This window comes from Botryllus schlosseri, chromosome 3 (assembly GCF_051294905.1).
Source record: "Botryllus schlosseri isolate E-star chromosome 3, Bs_hap1, whole genome shotgun sequence".
NCBI lineage: Eukaryota > Metazoa > Chordata > Ascidiacea > Stolidobranchia > Styelidae > Botryllus > Botryllus schlosseri.
In genome coordinates this window covers 4,487,093-4,509,438 of record NC_137238.1, presented here as the reverse complement: position 1 = coordinate 4,509,438, position 22,346 = coordinate 4,487,093, and the positions used below count along the sequence as shown (strand labels likewise).

The window sequence follows — 22,346 nt, the reverse complement described above, 5'->3', positions numbered from 1 at the left end:
AGCCTATTTACACAAATGCACATAATTGCCTAGAGATGACTTGGGCCACATAATGCCACGATGCTGAAGTACATATTGACGTTTGAAACGTCGCAAAATGTATCAACTGGGGCAATCAAATGATATAATAATCCCATTAAATCAAGGAAGGAAATATAAGCTTACGCCTTAACGGTCCAGGCCAGACCGGACAATGTATTTCGGCGTCGGAATATTGCGACGTGGATACTGAGCAGAGTGTAAAACGGGTGTCTATGCTTGCTACCAATATTACCCCATCAACGAGTCATAGAGCCCTAGCCAACTAACTCCCAAATCGCACAGATTTGGTTTCTATGATACAATAAACATAAGAAATCAAGATTGACCCAGTAGGCCTACGCCTGCGAGACATCATTCGCTGACTTCGCACCTTCATGGGGTGTATATCGCCCTTGATGTGTGATTGCGGCTCAAGCTCATAGCAGAGAATCACTAAATATTTACAAAGGAAAAGCTGTATATTCCGAGCAAACTTTAGTAACAAACCGATTTTTGATATTGTCAACTGGCATGCTCGTTTAGTGTTGATTTTTTTATGCTGCCAGCGCCATGCATAGGTGTGGCCCGCAGTTGAAATGCAATATATTTCAACCAAACATGCTATATTAAAGTGAACATTGTAATACATGAAAAAGGCTCACAGTGCATAACCTACAAAGGTTCGTTTGTGAACGTGAATCTCTAAATATCGGAGGTTTATACACAGAACGCGAACGTGAACGTCACGTTCACACCATCCCTACTTTCAGTCAATTTTTTATAAACACATCTGACCTCAGTGTGCACATTTCACCTCTCAGGAATTGGGTGTAAATGCCAGCGACTTGATTCCTAATGATGAAAAGAGTGAAACTATACCACCTGGTGGTTATAATGTGACCAATTAACATAGTCGACATTTCTGTCTCGATTAATTGATATGAGAATTTCTTCGTCAAAACCTAAGCATTTGTTAGATATGTGCTGGATAAATACAGGTATTTTGTACGTTTTCTCGAAATTGCTTCGCGGACCGGATGAAATCGTCTGTTGGGCCGGATGCGGTCCGCCGGCCGCATGTCTGACTTCCCTGATGTAGGCTATCCAACGTTCACGCAGAAATAAATCTCACTATTACATTAAGTCGTCATAAAAACTAGAACGGTAAAAGAGAGATCTGGAATTCGCAATTGCGTGACATACGAATGAAGGAAGCCGTTACAGCTGGTTAAAATACCACATTTATTCCTTATCAAATTAAGGACTTTTGGTTAGTAGGGATGTACCCCCAACGATATAGACTACTTATTCTGCAAAAGGTATACGCTTAGTATTTCGAGACCCTTGTAAATTCATAGTTTGAACTACTTTGCACGATTATACAACGAAGGCAAGTACTGTGAAATATACGTAATATTTGCATTTTACCGTCTTGAATCATTGACAATCGAAGAGCGAATATGATATTCATAATAATCTGCAATTACACATATTACTCACACGGAACATTGTACCTAGCCTCGACATTTCCTCGCAATGCCACGTTTGTCTTACTTAACGTTGTTAAAGAATCCGTCACGCAATTGCATCGGGATTGATTTAAGTATTCGATTTCTGCTTTCTTCAGAGCTCTTTTCCACAGATGTAGACCTCGCATTTCACCATAAAATCCTTGCTTGCCTTGCTTTGGATTCCCTGGGGAGCCGTCACCGATGTTTCCATCTTGATCCTGGCCCAGGATAAGTACGCCACCTCCCGATATGCTTGCCGCGTTGCTTACATCGGTATTTGGTAGGTAATCGGATCCGTTGACGTAATAAGTCAATGAGCTCATCTCCAAGACAATACACAAATGCGAACGACTTGTAATTTTCGGAACGGAATTAAACAAATGCTCGGCGCTGTTGATGAAAACCCTCAGTTCGCTTTCGTATAAAATCATGAGAAATGTGTTGCAATATTCCATGTCTGCAGTGCAATAACTAATGATCGATCCTTTTACGAACTCTGTTGGACTCTCCGGCTTTACCCAGACGCAGACAGTGAGCGACGAAATGTCTGGTAAACTGTCGTTAAACTGCACGTAGTCTATATGTAATTTGTTCGGGAACTTGAAGACAGTAGCGTTGCATTCTAAAATAAAATAAAAAAAACATATTCAACGTGTCAGCCGGCTATGATCAAACCAATCGTAGCCTACTAAATTCACTAATTTGATTGAATGCGAAATTATTGTATTCATTGCTATTATTACAAGTCTCAATGTTTACTGGGAGATCAGACTTTTCTATTGCGATTTCAGATAGATGTAGATATATGCCTCGATTGAAACAAGCTTCTACTTCTATGCAGTATGTCATCGCAAACATTCAAATAGAGGACTATGAGTTGAACCCTTTTGCATAGCCCGAGTGGCTGCGGTGAAATGGCCTCGGCTCATATATAGTTCTCTTTATCAGGGAGAAAATTGACAAGATAAAGAAATAAACCAAAAACCAAAAAAAAACTGCTTTCAACAAAGTAAGAGTGTTGAAAAAGAGTTATTGTCAGCTCAAATGATTGTGAATCAACAATTACACAGAAGTCAACGATGAGCTATAAGCTCCATGCTCGGTCATGGGCGATTCAAATCCTCGACCACCGAATCCACTCTAATCGGATACCACGAGGCCGGAACGTATGACCATTATTGTGCGATCAATTAGCCATTCGTATCAGAATTATTGTAATATCTACTATAAAGTATTGACGCACTTGCTGAATTCTTTAAAATTGGAGTTGTCAAATCGTGGCCTTCCGTTGTCGAAGAGTGATCGACGGACGGTGCTGTCGTTGTGACGGCAGTGACGTGATTAACGGTGGTGTCTATGGAGACGATGGTGCCGTTTTGCATTTGCAAATATTCTCCAAGTTTTCGAAGGCTGCTTTCATCTGCAGTTTATAAATGTTTCAAACGCACATATTGCCAAGTCAGATCGGTTGCAGCCAGGCATTTTATTTTATTGATATACTTCACTGTCGTGCTTTACGTCCAAATGATGATAGTTGTGTTTATATTAGTATCATAATCTTACAGTATAAACTCATTCGCTGAAACACTTTATTTTCTGCCCAATGCGTTTGTTTTTGATATCTATAGACACATGTATGACATTTTAGCACTATATAAACTTCACAGCTCATTCAGCAGTCTAAAGGGACGTTTAGTTATTGATTATTATATATTTCCTCTGTCGAAAGAGTGACTTTCAACAAGAATGATCTATGTGACGTCATAAGACTTGCGCTGATGCAGCTTGCGATGGATACTTCTACATATTTTCAAAATATTATTCTGGGTATCGCTAGTTATTTATACATACGAAGTGACAAAGAACGGTTACTTCCCGCAGGGTATCGGCACTTACCTGGAATAAATCTGAACAGGGTATATTACTGTGATTTATTACGGTACATTACGCATATAAAACTAAATTTGGTCACGTTGTCGACTTCAGACTCTTTGGCCGCGTACGGACCTGATTATACTCAAATTATCCCAAGATCAATGCCTTTTTCTCAGCTAGAAGCTTCCTTATCTAGCATATATATCATATGTGCAGGTCCAATTATGTGTTCAAGAACCAATTGTGATGACGTCACAACAGCATGAATGACTTGGACAGTTCAAATATTTAATATTGGTCCAACCGCAAATCATACAATTTTAGCTACACTACATTGTCGATTATGTAGTATTAGCATTTGTTAACAATAAATTTTTCAGTCATGCGCTATTTCATTGCACTGTTTCACCGATACTGGTGGTTCCCAATGTGGGCAATATCGCCCCTGTGTACTTTTGCATTTCTCGGAATTCTGTGTCGATGAAACGGACTCGTTACAAATGATAACTACGATGAAGATGTAACATTGCTACCGAACGGTAAAATGTGGCTTACGATCATGTTCGACATTGGCCATGTCATTTGAAATCGTTTAGTTGTTCCTATGCTGGGCATATACCTCCTGTGCATCATTTTAAACGCGGCTGCGAAAGGCATTGGTAGAGTTCCAGGTCGATTTTGCAAATGTACTTACAGTGCAATGAAAGTTTTCAAGTAAAACATTTCTCACCCGTAAGATCCTAGCGAAAAGAAAATATGTTATTGTTGATGATTATAAGTGTACAGCAAGCATCGTAAAATGGAGTTCAGTAATATAATAAATTTGAATCATGATTTAAGGATCTGACATTAGAATACTCACAATACTGATTTCTCTGCAATCCTCTGATAAAGCGATGCAACCTGCGAGAATGCGGAGGACATGAGCAACAAGTCAAAGAACACAACATATAAGTAAGGATTTACTGGGCACCAATCACCCTACGAGTGGCCTAAGCAGTGCTTCATTTAACTGAAAGTTGATCGGGTATGCTAGACATATTCAGAATATATCATATCCGCTTAGAACAGTGCTTCCGAAAATTTTTGAATGCGCATATAACCCTTTCGAGCATTTCTGCTGAGCTCAAGAACCACTGTACCACCTCTCTATATCGAGCGGAACAGACATTTCCACTGCTTTTAGCTTGGACACAAGTCGATGGTAAACATTGCGCTGACTTCTGAATCGATTTGACTCAGTATCGTTGCCTTCATATAAATCGAATCAAAGTTCACTTGCAGCTCTGCTGGCTTTATCTACACACTAATCATTGCAGTTATAGCGAAACCGAGGTCTGGCAAGTGTATGGTAACAACGCCGATTATACTCAATACTTAAAATACCGCGAATCCTCTCACTGTATTTATGAATCACGTAAAGATACATTTATCTATACAAAATATGTACCTGATAGAAACAATATTAAAGCGGCAAATTGACAGAGTTTTTCCATTGTTACTTCCATCATCGGACGTTAGTGACTGTGTAGTGTGTACCTATGTCTCCGAATCACTATATCTGCTACTTGAAAACAAGCCCATCATTTGTATAAATTCTTCCTGCTGAAGGCCTACTTGATGCATGATGTATAGCCTATTCAAATTCGTTCTAAATCTCGTTAGTCATCGTCAGTATATGGAAACATGATATCTCGACTTTTGACGTTAACGAGATACCAGATTATCAATCAACATTTTGATACAATAACGCATCATGCGTGCATGCACATCAACAGCCATATAAGCATTGAGTTAACAAACATCTATTAAAACTTGCCCGGAGTGTTTCAGACGTATTTCAGAAATAAAAGTTGATGCGTCAGACGTCATCAGTTTTGTCAGTGACGCAAATACACAATACTATCAGAGTGTGACCCAGTCAGCTAAATTGTTTGTGATCAAAGAAGTGGGCTGGGATGTTTTTATACCGGTGTCACTATCAAGTGTTTTCAACATACAATGCAACAGAGATTTGTGCAACGTGTGTCATAACATAAACGCGATGTAGCTTCTTTGTACTCGCTATAACTCTCAACGCAGTCATTTGAAGTATGGTACCCATAGATATTGTAGCGCTATTCAGCAACTACTATACCATTACATCAGTGATTCAAAATATATATTTATCCCCGAAAGGCAACTATAATGGAGTAGGCTAATCTGGTGTATATACTTACAGGGGTGGTGCTCAAGGCCACCGTAATCGTAATCCCCCATATAGGCCTACATACATACAACGGGTAGTAGCAACTGATAGGTCAATCATTTTCATATAATGACCGATATGTTCCCATTTACAGCAAGCTGAGCAAAGCAGTGTTACTGGTATCGATAGCAAAAATCCTTCATGCGTCTTCACTCTTCAGCGACAAATTGATGCGCCTGTGACCGACTGCGTAATATTTTACATTTAAAGAGATTCAACAGTCGTTTTCAGAGACCTTTATACGTCCTCAGTTACTGCCACAGCGGGTAAAATTTGGTCGCACAACAAAAACTATTATAAGTCCTGTTCGCTCGATAATGGCGGACATCCAATGCTTGTTTATATAAAATCAATCGTAAAGTTCGGTGATTCAGGAGTAGGTCTACGTGAGATTGAAAATTTACCGTAAGGGAATTGTGATTAGAAAACAGATGGAAACCATCGATGCTCGTAATGGAAAACAGAACTACACAAAACATAGTATATATCGATGACCTTTTTCGTGATGAATATTTCTTCATATAATTTCGTAGCATGCAACTTGTTGTCTGTTTGAACGTAGTATACTAAAATTAGATATGCATTCGTTCGTTGTGTGAGGCTTGGGTCATGATATGCTAATAAAACTTAGATGTAGGTTGGGTTTTGAGTTTGAGAGCAACTACATTACACCAAATGAACTTGTTGATGAATTCTCTAAATTTCTAGCTCAGGCATCTTATTTTAAACCAAACTCCATAGTTGCTCAACATTCTGTCCTTAATCAACATAGGGTAGAGTATTTTGGTGCAGAATTCTTCCCCGTTTTTGCAGCACGAGGACACACCAAGACATATGTAAACGTTTCTCTAACATCGGACTACACGAGAAAAGCGTTGCCAAACGGTCCGCTGATAATAAAGCCGTGGAACCACAATTATAATGGCCTGTTGGCCAGCAGAACCTTTGATACTTAAATGTTCGTGAACAAATGTCCTGCACCGAATAGTCCTAATCTAATCCCCGTGAAGTACAAACGCGCTTCGCGGGGGCAAACAATGCTCCCGTGTTGTAATTACATTTTCTTTAGTTTGCTCTTGTACGTGTTAGCGATTCCAGTATCTGTCGAATAGCGACAATCAATAACCTAAACTCAGGAAATAACAATATCATTCAGCAAAGTAATTATTAATATCAACAAAATTGACTACTTAACTTTTTCCCTGTCCTGATTTCGAGTTTCATGCGACAAGATAATGACTGCATACTGGTTGGTGCTTACTAAGCCTAAGGAAACAAATTACCAAATCTTCCGATTGCCTGTAGATATTTCAGCTCTTTGGTGAGTCGCGTAATACGCTTTGTGAATGGGTTGTATAAAGGGCATTGTTGAAATTACCCGTTTGGGAATATGAGGGGTATGAAGGATTCGTGCCCCATAGATTTGTTTATGGACCCCTATGAGAGCAAAGGCCAACGATTTAGGGTTGAATGTGAATCACGACATTAGAGTTGCGTTCTCGAAAACGCCACCACACATAACCAAGCTGGTCTCAAAAAATGGGGAAAATCTGCTCATGAATATCAAGAAACCAAGCGTGCTGTTTTGTGTTAATTTCTTAAAGGTTGTGAGTCATTTCGAAAATTGCCTGGGGACCGTTTCGTGAACTTTTGCGAAACGTTTGAGTACCAGTGCTCTGTAGCAACGAGGGCTTTGGAGCAGCCGTAAATTTTAACTGCTCCTGCTCCGGCTCCGGAGCTTTCTTCTATCATACATTAGCATTATTACCACTTCGCCGGCTCCAGCTCCGGCTCTGAAAATCATCAAATGGGTCTGTCTATATCAGGGGTGGCTAACCCGCGGTCCGCGGGCCAAATATGACCCACGAGGTAATTTCCTATTATATTATCGAAATCCTGTTATATTATCGAAAATGAATTGCTCAGACTGTCAACTTGCCAGGCCAACCCAAAATTACAAGTCTGGCTGCGACACTTGGGATGTTGATGACTAAAATATCAGTTCCGACGCATTGGCAGATACAGGGTCCAGTCACAATTTTAGTAAATCGTCCTACATTACAATAAACTAAAATAGTAGTGCATTTTTTTTTCACGCTTCGCGTGTTTAATTGTCGCGCGATTTCTTGCTTGGTAGCCTACCCCCTCATGAAAATAGAAAACGCCTAATTTACCCGATTGAGTCTAACGGTATTCGCAATTACGGGAGAAAGTATTTTCGCGTATGCGCTCGCAGAAAGATTGTTGACGATGAAATGTAAGCACAAAATGATTGTCACATATTACCGGAAACCTTCGGTATCGATGTGTCCAGACGCCGAATAGTTGTGTCCTTGCAAACTAAGCCGATCGGGCGGTATACAGCAGACCCACAATATACTCAAGTAATAATATTATTGACCTAGTTCATTTAAAAACTTTGAAAATTTTACCCGCTTGGCGCGGCTATTGGATCGCGCTCTCGTTCGTCAATTGCATGCGCCGCTTTAGCCGAAAACGTTGGCCATCGCTGGTCTATATAGATTACTAATCTACCCATAGGTTAGTTATCTATAGTAATCTAGAGTATGTCAGCCGTCAGTAACATCGGGTGCAGCAACGAAGAGATAGGTGCCGCCGTTACGTCTTGTATGTCATAATGAATACTTGTCAATTGTGGATAACATCATAGTTGCACTAGAACGCACTTCGCTCCATGCCATTGCTGTGCACAGCATTAAATTTCAGGCCTGCTGTTCAATTATGTGAAATCAGCAGATATGGTTGTTGCATACATAATAGCATCTTATGAAATACTCGGAGCCGCAGGTACTTCTCAAATAATGAGCTCCGGCTCCGGCTGAATTTTATGTAGAGCTCCGGCTCCGGTGAAAATGCACGGCTCCGGCTGCAAAGCCCTGATAGCAACACGTTGGTAAAGTACATCCAAAAACTACGTATGCAAAAATTAGTATTCCCACACAAGAATAAAACTTTCAAGTATGGAAGTAATGTCTTCATTTATGAGAATTCGTCTTCTACTTTCAAGAACATCGACATTTCCTCGGAGGACGCTTAATTGTACTTTTTCTTCGCAAATCGTCCTTTTTTATGACCGGGAGTGTTAGATGATGAAATGGAGACACCTAAAATGGTGATATCGGCAGCGTAAAGACACGTTAAAGCTGACTTTCCACACCAATGAGGCGTAGGATGATAAAAAAGGTCAACCAAACGACCAACGTGGAGCAATTTGTTTGTAGTTTCCATTTATTCATTCTCATTCTAATGCGACATTGAATGTAATGTGTATACTCCATCACGTGGCGTGTGTACTAAGGCATCACGGCCACTCGTCTTCATCCTGGCCCGTACCGGATTTACACTGGTGTCACAAATAAGTGAATCTATCCATTTATCAATCGTGGGAAACCGATTTTTCAGGCACCAGCTCGGAAAAGTTACCTTTTTTCCTGTCAAACCATGAGCGATAACCATTATATCCGTAAAATTCTCGCGTTTCATTGTATGCTTATGTCAGACGTAAAAAGTGTCCTCTTTCGCGGATCTTGACACGGTAACCCTAATTTAGGTCTGCCTACAACGGATCTACAAACAATACTACCTGAGTAAGTGAAACTTGTTGACAAGCGTACTTGAGTAGTACGCAAAAGTAGAAGTACTTCGTTAGCGACGAATTCTGGATTTTAGTAGGGCGATACACATATGTTGAGTTTGGTGGCTGGTCTATGAGTCAGGAACGTTTGTGAAGCACTGTTCTAATCCATTGTTACATTTTTATAAAAGGTTTTATGCCCTTGTTAGGAAAGAAAACAAACAGAAAAACTACGCAGACTCGTATATGTTAATGCGGAGGCAAACCTGCAGCTGAAAATCAACGTTACCACATGAAAATAGTACCGACTTCTTTCCAAATATCCATTGGTGGATTCTACGCCATGAATCCACCATGTTACAATAATAATACCAACTGTAAAACCACTGCCATATGCTCTTTGGTTCTTCTGGTACTGGCTATATCGCCATGAAACATGAGAGCTTAATTTGTGAACACCAATATATTAGGACGTCCTGTTGTAAGAGATCTTACGACAACACTATACATTCAGGGTGATAACGTTACTTTACCACCACCCAATGTTAGGGTTACCACCTTACCATATTTTGAAAATGTGAAAAGAGGACACTTTTTCGCTCCTGAAATACCCGTCGCAGCGTTACGTCAGTGCTGATTTACGGTATTTCAGTCGAATTTGGCCCTGTATTTAACCATAATTCTCAAAAATGACGACAAAATCACAAAAAAATGGGTATTTGGGCGTCATCCAAGGACCCTTATAAAAGTAAAAAAGAGGACAAATCCTCTTAAAAAAGCACGTATGGTAACCCTACCCAAAGTACATTTGAGGAAACATAATATTACATTGTGTGCTCGTGGTACGATTGAACTCATATTCCTGCAATATTCAATGTAATCGTTCGAGAAATCGCCCAATCCATCACATCGGTATATGCAATCGATTTCACGACAGTGGAAATGCCATTTGCCCTTTAGCATCTCTTACTATTACAAGTCGTTTGTAAAGTTACCACCAAGCACATACATTTATATATTGCTCGAATTTACAAATTCGATTATGCTGTTATATATGGGTAACCGACTGCAATTTCTGCTGATTCCGCAAAATCTCATGCTCCGATGAAATGCATTGTGCGCATTTTTTAAATGCTTTGAACGGTCTCGAGTGGTGTAATATGATACGTCTTCATATCTGAATTGTTTCATTTTCAATCAGCAACATTGGAGTCCGGAAGTGAAAATCGGCAATTACTCATTGTAATCACAGGATACATTGTAGGTTGCGGTGACGTCTCCTCTTATGATGGAGTTGAACTCGGTGAAGGTTATTATTGAGTCATTCGCGCAATTGCATCGTGACCGATATAGACCCAGGATTTCTTCTTGATTCATAACTCTCTTCCAGAGACGAAGTCCATGTATTTCTCCTCGAAATCCTTGATTGCCATTCTGTGGCGCACCAGGAGAACTCGCATTTATATTACCATCTTGATCCTGACCCAAGATAAGTACGCCCCCTCCCGGTATATTTCCTTTGTTTTTACCGTCCTTATTTGGTATGTATTTGGAGCCGTTGATGTAAAGCTCCACTGTATTGATGCCGGCGGTAATACACAAGTGCGACCGAATAGTTATGGGGGATACTTGACTGAAATTATACTTCCGAGAGTTTATGCGCACAACAACAAATTCCATATGTAACGAAACAAGAAATGTGTTGCAGCTTCCAGCGTTTTCCGTGCAGTAACTTATGACAGATCCTTTCACGAACTGATTCTGACTAACAGGCTTTACCCAACAGCAAACGGTCAGTGCACTCTTAGCGAAAAGAGTGGTTATACACACCCCAAAAGGTGGTACACGAAAACAGAACTTACGTAACCCTGCTGGTGTGAATGACCAGAATCCACCCCATTCCTTGCGGTGTATATCGGATATCTCACCCTAGCCATTAGAATTGATTGGGGCGGAATTTCAATATATACACCCCACTTGAAATCCTGCATCTTCTTCCAAATGGCACGCTATTGCAAATAAACTTTCTTGATTGCATATATTCGATATCAATTGAACCATAATAACATAAAATGGAAACATATTTCGTGAAATAACAAAAACAGAGATCCCAGCGACGGAGAAAAAAATTCACTGAAAATACTGCTCGAAGAACATTGCCCATGTAGTATTGGGAAGTCGCCTCGTCCAGGTTTCCGAAAAACACTCTTGTACGGCGAAGGCTGAGTCACTATCTTCAGCAAGAACTTGTGGCATCATCCTGAAATCAAAATGCATATTCACAACCCAAATAACAGGCACATATGCTAACATGCATAACTTAATGAAAGACCACAAAAATAGAAGCCATTACAAAGTATATATATTTTCACAAAGTACTTAGCGGAATTGCAGCACAGACTGTGGTCCGATAGGGTGAACTTACCGCTATAGGAAACATGTTCACACACGATCACTGTATGTGTGGGCAATTAGGCATCGACAAGATGGAAATTTATGGATAGTTTTCATGCAAACCGCATGTAACAGGCAGACTTGGACAACTAGAAAACGTTCCCCTTTTCCAAATTGGATTGGAATTATATTACAACTACAAGTTATTTTTTCGAATTAGAGGAGAATTAAAATTTGAGCTACACAGTTGGAAATTAGATTAAAATTATAATTCTAGCTAACAGTTGTTTTCAAATTAGATTAGAATTAGAATTACTGAAATCGCCAAAAGTTGAACCAAACTCCGTTAATATCAAATCATAGTTCATCTTATGAGCATGAGAATAGCAAATGTCTACTGTACAGTAGGGGTGTCCAAAAATGACGTTTTCTTTCAAATTCTACTGGCTACTTGATAAAATTGTTAGGTTACCTAATTGAAGCCTGCACACCAAATTTGGTTTGATTCCAACCAGTAGCCGCATTGCTACAGGAGAAGAAAGTTTTTTATTTATTATATGAAAATGAACGAAAAAAGAATTAAAATTTTCTGTTCACCCCATTAAATTGTTAGGTTGTCTATAGCAACAATGCATAACCGATTTGGCTCAATTCCAACCAGTGGAAGCGGAGTTATTGCCGTCACAAAATTTTGGATTTTAATAAAATAGTATTTACGGTGAACGATTCTTTAACCATTTATGACTGTTGTGCCCACCGTAAATACTATTTTATTCAAATCCAAATTTTTCGAAATCAATAACTCCGCTTCGGCTGGTTTGATTTGAGGCAAATTTGGTGGGCATCGTTTCTATAGACAACCTTACAATTTCAAGGGTGAACAGAAAATTTTGAATTTTTTTACTAATTTTTAAATAATAAATAAAATAATTTTCTTCTCCTGTAGCAATGCGGCTACTGGTTGGAATTGAACCAAATTTGGTGTTTAGGCTTCAATTCCGTAATCTAACAATTTTACCAAGTAGCCAGAAGAATTTGAGACTAAAGATTCATTTTTAACACCCCTACTGTACAGCAAGCGTGGCTTGTTTCGCACTATACAGTTCTCCTGTAGCATTTCCAGGAAAACCAGACATTAGATTAGACTTAAAATTAGACCATAGAAAGATTTCATACATTCGATTAGAATTGGAATTAGAGCATAGAAACATTTCCCAAATTAGAATAGCTTCAATTAGGATAATTAGACAACTAGAATACTAGCAACACCGCCTATATCAGAAATAAATGAATATATTTTTAAAGATTCTTGCTGTTAGTAGTGTCATATGCCATTAGTAATTTTATATTAGTCGCGAGGATTCATATCGCAATTTTCAAGGTAGAATCCTCTGAAAATCTGCGTACCATACTTGACTATTTTTCCAACATTTCGTATTCTACTTCCACTTGGCGTAGTTTTGACTTGTATTGGGAACTGTTGCATCTACTTGTAATCGAGTATAAATTGAAGTTGGTATTTCTACATCGACTTGAGTAACAACGCTGGTAACTTTGACCATCTCTGCTTTGTTTTACCTCATAGATGCGACTACGAAAGTTGACATCAGGTGTCGTTAACAAAGTTGTCATACCTGCTGGCTTGATAACGAGTCTTTCAGTTGTCGCAGCATACTCCTAAACTCGGTTAGTTCCAGTGATATAATCTTGCTCTTGGAGCATGCAGTCTTTAAGCAGCATCCTAAAATTTAAAAAATAATCAGAGAAAGAGATGCATGGACTTGATTTAAATTTGACTACTTGGTATTAATCCAAAACACGAAACGTTTTCTAGTTGGGCAATATTGACTTTCAGAATGGATTCAAAGCGACCGCAGATACAGGTCTGATTAGGAAACCTTGACTTGCCTTAGCCCAGTGGTTCCCAACCTTTTTCGACCCATCGCCCCCTTTTCAAGGTCAACATCGATCATCCTCCCAAAATTTTGTGTACCGAAAATTGGGCATACAAACTGTAATCACCGGCGGGTTGACTAAAAAAAAAGGTCAAATTTTCGGCTCGATGTCTAATTTGACACACTTTTGTAACTAAATTTCCGTGGGTTGACTAAAAAAAAAGGTCAGCCGTTTTGACGCGTCATCGCCCCCCTCTCGCCCCCCGTCGCCCCCTTAGTCCATTTTCGCCCCCTGTCGCCCCCTTCGTCATTTTCGCTCCCCTAGACCGCCAAATCGCCCCCTGGGGGGCGATATCGCCCACGTTGGGAACCACTGCCTTAGCCTATACATGGAAATTTGCAAATTAGTTGAATGATAATGATTACCTTGGAATATAAGCTGTTTGATAACGATCCTTTACTGTTTTGCAGCATACGCTTCTACCGTTAAATGTGACGTCGATTTGGTTGAAATTCCATGATATTAGCTTGTATAGCAGCATCCTAAAATTGAAAAAATAACCATGAGGCATACGGTAAACGTTTAGTTGACAATTTGGATTGGATTCGAAAGGCCCAAGACATCCGAAATGTGTACTGATGTTGTAGCCTTGACTTGCTTTATGCTTGTAAATAAGCGAGTTAAAGTACAATTTTGTAACTATCCTACGCATAGTATATTACTCACCAACAACATATTTGATTTCACATTCACAGAGTAAGAGTCTGCTACTAATAGCAATCAGTCCTTGAATCTAACAAAAAGCAGATTTGTGCATATGCACAGATCGTGTGTATGTCATATCATGAGTCAAGAAGTGCATATATTATGATTTGTTTATATTGATCGAAAGGATAGTTTGATAAACTTTGGCAAGGCTATGTTTGCCTCTTCATATTGGTCAAAACATTGAAGACCCAGCTAATCCGTGCATTGTTGCACACCGAGTTGACCGCAGTAGTGCGCATTGCTACTCAAGCAATAGATGTCAATTTCTACTCAATGACAAGCATATAGAAGTGGCTATGTCAAATCCATGTCAAGCTGCTTCAAATTAAAATGAATATATGAACAGAACTCAGAGAAGTAGTTTCAAAAGAAGTAGTCTAGTTGATGGGTCACATACTCTTAGCAGATAGTCTGAGGGGGCCACTGCAAAATATGTTCAATGAGGTAAGCCTGTTCCTAGTCAAGTCTCTCATATTCATAGTGATAGCAATATAGCATCGTCATATTTTCACCCATGTTATAATATCATTAACATTTACTGGCCCCAATTTACGGGGATCGAAAGCTTTCATCAAATGTCCATTGCTCACCTCAGATACCATTGCTTCATATGCTTCAGCCCTTTGCTGTTTGTATGTTACACTTGTTTTCTCATGAGGAGAAATCGATAATTTCATTCTTCAAGAGCCCCAAATTTGCGATCTTTGCCCATGCAAGTCTGAAGTAGAATAGATAATATGTTTACCTTCCTACCATAACATAACATAATATATAATGTGTATATAGCTCAGTGATAATGACAGGGTGATAGGCCTATAAACATAGCTCTGCATAGTCAGTGGTAGGCTACTCTTTACACTCAAACAGGTCGTGATGTGCTTTGGTAATCAATATAACGACGATCGAGTCGATTTTTTTTTTCAATGCACTTACAAACGATGTCGCTCAAACCCAAATTACCGTAGTTTATAATCATAGCTAATGCTAGACCTGTCAACAGTATCTCCATTAGAGACATTGAGCTACTGTGTCTTGGAGATTGGTATCGGTACTGGTGATACAACAATTTATGTGAATTCAATGTATCGTCACTACCGGTACGTTTAAAATTCCAACTTGCTACATATAATTCTGTTCAGTACAGCTGCGACACTGAGTAACAGGAATCGGATCTGTACTGGAAACGCAACGGAACAAATGTTCTTTACTACAATAGTACAGATACGAAATGTAACTCACCCTCCAGATATTTTCAATCTCGAAAGAGGCTTTCTTCACAGATTCACGACGACTAATACGGTCAGTCGATAGCCAGTCTGGTCTCTTAAGCGCGGAAATACGGCATATAACGAAACATTTTACATAGCTGTAGCCAAACATAGCAGCAGCTGTTCTGGTGACGACGGTTTGTATATTCCATTATGATGTGACAATAGACTCACTGATGTAATAACTATATTGAAGTTAAGGATCTCCGGAATATTTGTATGTATACTATAATTGATTTATCGGAAATATGGATTTGATAGCTGTGAAGCTGCAGATTGTATCATAATAAGCTTCAAAAAGTCTTGCAGTACTAGATTTATCTTCATAGATCGAACCATTGATACGATCCGAAAGCTATATGCGAATTGTCGGTTAGGCTTAGTGTGCAATTCATAAAGCTACCAAATAGTGAATAACACATCAATATAGATATGAAAATAACCAGGAAACTTTGCCCAATTTAGTCCCTCTTTCGCCCAATTCAATGATTGTTCCGTGACGTAACCTGGTGTTCCATTCTAATTTGAATTCTTGCTACGCCCATATTGCGTACTGCTCATATAAGTTTGTGGCTGAAATTTAACTCCTTCTAGTATTCCCAGCTCTAAATACCCTTAACCTGCATTATATTGTGGTTATACACTAATGCTGTGCGGAATAGGCCCGATGTATTTTGTACATATAGGCTACGTACAATGTACAATTGTGCATTTGACGTGACATGAAAGAAATTCTAAACCAGTATCGTGACAACTTCATAATGTGTCGTATTTTTGCCACACACTTGAGATACATCGGTCACACTATAGTAGACAGGGTGAAATTTCAGCCAAAGTACGAGTACCGCAGTGCACGATAAATGTGAATTACAATGTGGTATTGCGGACTTAGCTATTATTCATTCATGGCAATGTAGCACACGAACTTATACAACGAATGCTTATTTGTCACTGAAGCTGAAACTATATGCGTAGGCGAATTTACTTGATCGAACCGGGTTAAATCCATAAAAACTGAACAATGGAACATTGCCGAAGCCTACCCAAGAAGCCTTAAAGACATGGACAACAATAAAGTGGGCGAAAACACGCATTTTCGGTGGATAATTCAACCCCAAAGAGAATATGTCCTACACGACCTACAGTTAGACACAGCAGAGAAGTTCTCAAGTGCCCACTGCCCAGTGCCCATACAATGATCAGTACAGTGATTCGACTGAATTTTTAACAAGAATGCAGACTTGCCGCACCCCTGCCTGCTTAACCAGGCTTCTGACCGACACAGACTTAAAACTTTAACAGTCAAGTTATGTGGAAGCGGCTAGCGCGGATTGAATCCCAAACTTCATATTTGTCTGACAAAAGGTGTAATCTTTAACAATTCACCCCAAATGCCAATGCTAGGGGTGTATATCTTATGGTATATGTGTGTAGGGGTGTATTCGGCTCATTTCCACCAATAGCTTAGGTGTAAATGACAAATTTAGTACCCAATAGGTGTGATGACCCAAAACACACCCTGCGCTAGGGTGTGAATTGCGAAAACACACCATTTTCGTTTACAGTGTGAAGTCAACTCTGGTAACGTGCTGTTGTATCGCAAATAATTAAGATGGTCCTTCTTTGGGAAAGTGAAAACAGAGACATTGCACCCTGAAATGATAATTATAATGGTATCCTCTGCCATTCCAAAACTTGATTCAAAGCGATTGAAATGTATCGTCTCTGGACATTGGTTTGTTTAGGTGGTCCTTCAGTCACCGCGGGAAAAGGTTATTATGATGAATTAAATGCGAATGTAAATTTAGAGGCTGGCCTGAATGGCATATATTTCGTTCTTATCACACATAATAGAGTGGCTTATTGTGGCGAAAACTCGTCATTGATATCTCATTGATATCATTTTTGTTTTCATGGACCCACGTCCCACATAAAAAGGTTCATATGGGCCCATGAGCATGACCACCAGGTTGGCAACCACATCTTATAGAACGACGCAGAAACAGCTGAGCATCAAAGCTATACATGAACATCAAGAATACAGGCTGAAACAATGTGTAGACGAGATTGTTACGAAATATGGGGATTTTCCTTTCATGGGTCATGTATGATTTTTCATGTATGATTTATCCGGACATCAAGAACTGGACGCCCCTCGGTAATGGCTGTTTTAGCAAGTTACCCAAAGTTGCTTTTCGCACTACTATCACCATTTATCACAGCTGCGTTCTAACACCCAACCAGTATTTTGAGGTCGCAATTGTGGATTCTGAAAACAATCTTTTTAGAAATAGTTAATTTCAAATAACCCTTCGTTTTTCTCAGGTTAGGAATGTTGTATGGTTCTAAATAAAAACCGGAGGTTACAACAGGCGGTTCCGGTAGTACGAAATGCTATCTAGTTCTCATCTACTTTACTTGTAATGTTATTATAACTTTCTAATCAATTGCAAGTTAAAATAACTATTTAAAAGATATTTCAAAACTAATTCAAGTAGAAATAGAAAATGACTGGCCTGAAAGGTAATGAATTAGGTATTTTTGAAAAGTAGATTTGGTCGTACGCGTACATTGAGTCGTAAATTGGAAATCTGTTGATGTCGAAACTACAGTATGTATCTTCAATACAACGCTAAATAACTGCTGTCTCCACTGCAATAGAGCAATGTTCGAGAGCATATTCCGCTACCATGATAGCGGTATGATATGACGCATGATTGTGATATTTCACAATTGACTATCACGATTTATACTCACTCGTAGCAATCTTCTGGGTAGACGTTGTGGTCGCCGTGACATGTCCACCTGTTCTTTGTCTTGTCGATGGAGCCTCGATTTCAGCATCAATTGTAGTGTCGAAAGAGGCAATATTCCGACCTTTTAGAGATTCCACAAGTTGATCCAGGCCATCTTGAGCTGAAATAATCGTAATCTACGTTTGTAGTAACACCCCATTACGCACATCCGTGGCGGTTGATATTTGCTACACCGATGAATTTCCGGATTGTATAACCCGTCAAGCCATTAAAGTCATGCGGTACCAACGATAAAATCGCAAAGGGAATAGCAACAGCATGCATTGTCGAATTCCAACGGGCATATCAACTGATCAGTTAACAACTTACTTGAAATATCCTGTGAAATGGAAGAGATACAACAATAAGTCGATCCAGATAGCAACAAAGACAATTTAGTCGACGTACAATCATGATATAGCATTTTTCTTTAAAGAGCAGGTTATTCGTTATTGCGAATAAGGTGTGATATAATTCCGCAATTTACACGTTTGAGCTCGTGTCAGCTTTTGGAATCCATGTCGTAAGTTACGCCAGTGGTTCTTATACTTTTTAGACCACGACCCAAATCTGACTTTTAGTGGTATCTCGCGACCCAAGCAACACTCACCAAAATGAATGCATTTTGGTGCAGACCAATTATATCAATAAGGAAGGGTTTGGCCACCCAGCGACGGTCAATTATCGCCACCGAACTTTTTGGCACCGCACTTTGCCCAGCCGTATGTTGGCACAACGTCATATACTCATGTATCCAAGCGTGGGCGGGTTTTGGCCTCATAAACCGGCAACCGCTCGTTGTACAACTCTACACTAGAGCGTCCCAGGTCTCCGACGGTGTTTTCCAGAGAAACCAATGTTGAAAAAATCTTATCATGTATTCAAACCAATTTGTTTAATACAAAGGTCGGCACATTTTCATGATCAAGTCATGTTTTGGTGGCGACTTCTCCGCGTGTCTCGCTTATTGGCCGCGGTACCAAACTCAGTGACCTCAGATATGCTCAAACCAACTACAGTAAATCGCGCGAAAAGCGAAGATATTTTTGTTGTTGCAATGACCTCAAATAATATTACATACATATTAAAAGACCGCTCTGGCACCTTCGCGACCCAAAATTATACCCTTCGCGACCTATGTTTGGGTCGCGACCCATACTTTAAGAACCACTGAGTTACGCGTTTCACTTCTGCAATAGCAAGGGTCTTAAACTCATGGGTATACGACTGGGCATATTGACCCGAGTACTGTAATCAGAATCCCGTATTAGATCTATGATTCAAGTCAAGTGTTAGAAGTTGATTTTTTATAGCGCGGAAATAATACGATCCTCGCCACTGAGCGTTAATTTATCAACGACAGGTATAGTTGCGAAACTATATTTCACAATAGATGGATGCATATTTTGATTGGTTCCATCGCAGTATTCGGAACATGTAGCACAAAGCAATACGCACGTCCGCGGAAATGACACATCATTGAATTCGTCATCAACCCACAACATTGTCACAGAGTGCAATGAAGTATGATCGAAAGAACAACAAAACATCGGTATGTATAGTGTAGAACAGTGGTTCTTAACCTTGCTCCCAGCGCCCCCCAGGGGGCGCTGGCGATTTTGAAGGGGGGCGGAAACGCTCAGGGGGCGATATGGGGGCGCTGGGCTCAGGGGGCCGTATGGGGGGCGCTGGAGAAAAATGGCTTCGCAGTAGATGATGTGGTGATAGGACATATCCTTAATGAGTATTCAGAGCAAATTAACACCGAAAACTTCGTTACATATTGCCTTCAAAATACATATAGGTTTAATTGTCCATGGGCGCCTAAATGACTGACACCGAATGTTCCTGTCTTGGCAATCTGAACCCCAGAAGACGAATTCCATCTGGCAGGTATAAATTTTATGTCAGTGAAGAAATACCAATCTGAAATCGTGTGCGTCTTTTAGTTTAGGGCGATTGGGCGACAGGGATATTCCTATTGGGCGATATCCCCGTTGAGCGATTCTATATTTTTGATATTGCAGACAGGGGGTCACGAAATAACATCATGCAATGAAGTCATACCAACGGGTTCGCCCGCCCGAATATGTTTTATTAGTAACGGGCCCTACAGTTTACGTGAGCAGAGAGAGGATAAAAATTAATTTCAATTTACATGCAATTCCCGATGATATTGACCAATTCAATCATTAATTAGTGAAATTTTTTGCGCTTCGCGCGACTAGGCGAGAATAGCTGCCTCAGTAAATGGACACCCAATGTAGATACCTAATAGGCTATCAGCAAATAGAGGACAGCCTAATGGGGGTCTGGGAGTGAAGTCCCCCGGAAGCTTGGTTTATCACCCGATGGGGGCCCAGGACCAACGTTTTTTTTTGTTTAGGGGGGGGGGGGCTAACGAAGTGCTGTTACGGCCCTGGTAACGAATAATTGTACCTGCGGGAACGCCCGAATATGTTTAATTATTAATTACGTGCCCTTTATTTTTAGGCGAACATGCTATACTATATGAGTGTTTGCAGAGGTGGTCAGTAACGAAGTACTTCTACTTTTTCGAAGTACTCAAGTAGTTTCCATCTACTTCTGGTACTTACTCAAGTAGATCTGATGTTCGCTACTTCTACTTCGTAATTTTTTTGTGATCTACTTACTTACTTATCGCTATTTTCAGTTTGTCAAGTAGAAGTAGTTTAATCCTTTATTCAGGAAGATAGCCTGATTTCGGGGCTGTTTTCACGGAGTATCAACGTTTTATTTTCATAAAAGTTGAGTAAAGCCAAAAATTTCCGTCGCAGTGGATACGGAGTAACCAGTATGATTTCACGAAAGTAAACGGGAATATAATTTGGGTAGCGGGTTGGCGTGGTTCCGTTCACACCGCATTGTCGCCCTTTGCCCATATGGAATATTTCACCATAGTATATATGGCTCATCATAACGTTTGAAACTGATGTTTCGCAATCAAGCATCATATCGTAATCTAGCAGTCCATGGCGTGTCCTCATCTGGAAAAGTGAACTATTACTTTTTTTTAGTTTTAGAGCTGTTTAGCATACCACATTAAAAAATTTCTGTATTTAGACATGAAATACATATTCCGCTTTTAGAAGTAGTATTTATAATTCACTTTCAATTCCCAGTGTTATATACTTTGTGCGCTAATTAATATCAGTTCTTTTGTGTCGATAAGGTACATGTTGAAGTATAAAAGCCAGTGCAGTAATGCCTTTAATTTCCGGAAATAAAGCTACACAATATGGCATTTTTACGATCCACCATATTTTTTATTCACGTTTACTAATCGCGCAAAGTGTTCACACAGTATCCAATACAACTTCTCCGTATTGCTCTTCGACTAAACCACGGGCCTTATAATATGGGGGAGGACGCCATACCATGATATTTTCTAGAACGGGCTGTTTGATTAAACAGAGGATTAGTATCGCATTTTCATATCAATAGTATCATTTTCATCCTATGATGCGGACGAATGCTTATGCTGTCGAAAATTGAATACCTCCTTGTATGAATCAATATGAATCAAGCTCGACATCTTTCCCATAGCTCAATTTGCACCTTCTGACAATCCATGCGAACGAATTATGATCGTTTTCACAACTACTTACTTACTTGAGTAGATTTAAAGCCAGGAAATTCTACTTCTACTTCAAGTAGTTTTAGGTTGGTTATGGAGGAAGTACTTCTACTCGTACTTGAGTAGATTTTTTCGTCGCTACTTCTACTTCTACTTGAGTAGCTTTCTTGACTACTTTGACCACCTCTGAGTGTTTGTCATTAATATTTCTAGAACAAAACTGTATCATATATCTAATGCATTATATTTCTCTAACGATGATATTGCCAATATACTGTACTGGTAACTTGAAATAAGCAATTTATTTTTACTTACGAAGCATTGATTTCCATTGGCGCGTGAAAAGTCAAAGTAGCCTGCACAATGTGACACTTGAT

General features: G+C 39.6%; 1 protein-coding gene and 1 long non-coding RNA gene across 4 annotated transcripts; both read right to left on the bottom strand.

Annotated features, from left to right (window-relative positions):
• Positions 1-1,244: 1,244 nt before the first annotated feature.
• On the bottom strand, positions 1,245-5,005 carry LOC145435639 (C-reactive protein-like). Its single transcript, XM_080312935.1, has 4 exons — positions 4,858-5,005; positions 4,270-4,310; positions 2,776-2,952; positions 1,245-2,154 (listed from the first exon to the last, which is right to left on the bottom strand). The coding sequence occupies exons 3-4, from the start codon at positions 2,912-2,914 to the stop codon at positions 1,514-1,516; spliced, it is 780 nt and encodes a 259-aa protein (XP_080169061.1). The 5' UTR covers positions 2,915-2,952; positions 4,270-4,310; positions 4,858-5,005; the 3' UTR covers positions 1,245-1,513.
• A 6,269-nt stretch (positions 5,006-11,274) lies between these two features.
• LOC145435637 (uncharacterized) lies at positions 11,275-20,762 on the bottom strand. Of its 3 annotated transcripts, XR_013913923.1 has the most exons (6): positions 18,334-20,762; positions 15,548-17,229; positions 14,899-15,026; positions 13,966-14,082; positions 13,279-13,385; positions 11,275-11,510 (listed from the first exon to the last, which is right to left on the bottom strand). It is a non-coding gene; the product is annotated as an uncharacterized LOC145435637 (long non-coding RNA). The 3 variants fall into 3 exon arrangements; XR_013913924.1 differs by lacking the exons at positions 15,548-17,229; positions 18,334-20,762 and adding an exon at positions 15,299-15,541; XR_013913922.1 differs by lacking the exons at positions 15,548-17,229; positions 18,334-20,762 and having other exon boundaries at positions 14,899-15,275.
• Positions 20,763-22,346: the final 1,584 nt, after the last annotated feature.